The sequence below is a fragment of the Amphibalanus amphitrite genome, unplaced genomic scaffold (genome assembly GCF_019059575.1).
Source record: "Amphibalanus amphitrite isolate SeventyFive unplaced genomic scaffold, NRLGWU_Aamphi_draft 001286F_arrow, whole genome shotgun sequence".
Taxonomy (NCBI): Eukaryota; Metazoa; Arthropoda; class Thecostraca; order Balanomorpha; family Balanidae; genus Amphibalanus; species Amphibalanus amphitrite.
Window position 1 is genome coordinate 183517 of NW_024882779.1, and position 2464 is coordinate 185980.

Consider the following 2464-nt stretch of genomic DNA (forward strand, 5'->3'; position numbering starts at 1 on the left):
TTCTGGTGTGAGAATGTCTTCCCTGAGTTGGTCAAGGGACGTGGTCAGCAGTAGATTGAGCTGATGTCATTGAGACGAGCACCTTGAGACGGTGCTGATGTCGACAGGGTGCGGTCGTGATCGGTAACGCTGTTTGTCGCTGTTATGCTTGAATTGTGTGGACAATAAATATCCGTCCGTTGCTGCATATTGTAAAACCTTATATACACAAAGCGTAGGTGCATGAATATGTATTCCATTACATAGTGTTCAGTAGCATCCCCTAATTACTCCAACGACAACGCAGAGTACATTTTCACACGAATCGTTAGGAAGAACTCAAACGTTTGTATGTATAGGCACAGTCACATTTCGCCCATCAACGGATCCTATGGACTGAGAGACGAGTCGCTGACGGTGCAAGTATAAGATCACAAACGCGTGCATAGTGCAACAGCCCGCACCAACGACAAACCGTAGAACCGCCCGCCTATGTCAGCCTGTTTCGGTCTAACCACACTGACTCTTTGACTTATACTTTCACAATTTTTTCCTGGAGGTTAATCAAGCCACACCCGATGGCGACCGCGTCATCCAGCAGATCTACCATCTGCAGTGGAAACCTTGAGTGAATGTCCAACGCTTTGAAAACTCTCAAGCGACCAATGACGCGTTCAACATGGATGCGTAGGCCGGCTATTGTGCGCATCTTCAGTACATCGGCGCGATCGAGGCTAACGTCACAAGCAACACTTGGTGGCCGGACGAGACAGCAGTTTTTTGAAGCCAGTGCTCCTTCTATTCCTTTGAATCCACGGTCGGCAAGGACGGTGCAGCCTGATGGGAGAAGCTCTAAAAATCCTGTTTTAGTTACGATGTCAATGTCTGAGGTTCTACCTGATACGCCTCGTGATAGAAAGTTGCACAAGCCGTCTGGGGTACAAGACACTAGGAACTTTATGGTGTTGCATTTTTTGTACTCGGACCATGATGTTGCCTGTGGCAGAGCTGCAGAGGGTTTCTCTATCTCAATTTCAAAACAATCGATGATGCTTACCACAGATGGGTACCGGGCTTTGAAAGCCAGTGGAACCCGCTTGCGGATTTCACTGCTCTCTGGCCACCTTATGCAACCCCGTAAACAGCTGGCCACGACAGGGAGGTATGCCGAGATGACACGAGAGACAAAGCTCTCAGAAATACCAAAATCGTCAGCCAGAAAATGATACTGGCGGTCAGTCCTAATACGCATCAGAATCATGAAGACAATATCTAACTTTGTGATGCCTCCGCGGCTCTCTCTGAAGTCCAGTTTCTGGGCTATCTTATTCAAAACAAACATGTTGTGTTTGCCAATGCCCAAGTAACGCATAGGGTCCGTAGCAATGTAATGCCGGATGCGCTCGCGGGACAATCTTTTCCAATCCCTGCCACCATGGGAGTCTTCGTCAGAAGACTCTGACTCAGGGACATAGTCTGGGCTGGTGTCTGCCGTAATGGGACCATCAGAATCTGTATCAGTATCATTTGCTGCAGGTGAGCTCACTAAAATCGCAGTTCTGTCATTGTTTTGATCCTGGTCAGCATTGTAATGTGAACCAGAACATGCTTTACCAGAGGCAGAGGCACTTGCAAGGGATGATGGATCCTTTGGTTTGTATTTCTGGTGACCTGCTGCAGACGTCACACCGACTTGATGTTCCATGCTGGAAGGTACAGTAAGATCATGCTGTCCGCTGGCTTGTGCATCATGGCATCCTAATGGTAAACCTGCTTGAGTCGCTTTAGACCGGAACTTCTTCCGAACAGGGTGCACCTGAGAAATGACAACATTTGAAAAAGTTAGGTACCATTATGAATTTTCATTTTTAAATTGGCCTTTCAGACTTTTTTTTGCTTGAGACAGGCTGATGAAATAAGAAGTTTGTACTTTATGAAAGCTAACAGAGCAAATACATAGCTGGCTTTATGAAAAAAAAATATTTACACAAAGATTATCACTGGAAACAGCTGCATTACACATCTTCCTGCCACTGGCAGTAGCACAACTTACTTGAAATTTTTATCACCCTACACATAAATAATGTGTTCTAACAAAAGGAAGTACAAGCAAACACCATCCCTTTTACTCACCTGGACAGATGCATCCTTGAAGCATGCTGCAGGACTATCACTTGAGGTCGGAAGATGTTGGTCTGTAGCTGTTCCTCCATCAGCTGGTAATGGTCCACTGTCCAGGTTACCACCTGGAAGGAAGAAATGGGTGTAAGTATAAGATGCACTAAGGGCATAACTCACATAATGTCACCTTCTAAAGGAAAACTCAGATAATATCAGGACCATCCACGAATTCTACTTTGATGAGCTTGTCAAAAACCATCATGCATGGTCCCCATATATTTATAATGCACTGTAATTGTTACTTCATCAGTCCACCCAATACATACTATTAAATTTCAGACAGTGTCTGATAAAATGATTGCAT

At 45.3% G+C, this 2464-nt stretch overlaps 1 protein-coding gene across 1 annotated transcript; it reads right to left on the bottom strand.

The window, feature by feature from the left end:
- Nucleotides 1-234: 234 nt before the first annotated feature.
- Nucleotides 235-1721, bottom strand: LOC122371858. The gene has a single exon (XM_043348604.1). It carries the CDS (start codon nt 1682-1684, stop codon nt 512-514), a length of 1173 nt encoding a protein of 390 aa, XP_043204539.1. The 5' UTR covers nt 1685-1721; the 3' UTR covers nt 235-511.
- Nucleotides 1722-2464: the final 743 nt, after the last annotated feature.

Excerpts from the sequence above, each read along its gene's own strand:
- LOC122371858 (XM_043348604.1), bottom strand. The coding sequence starts at position 1,684 with ATGGAACATCAAGTCGGTGTGACGTCTGCAGCAGGTCACCAGAAATAC.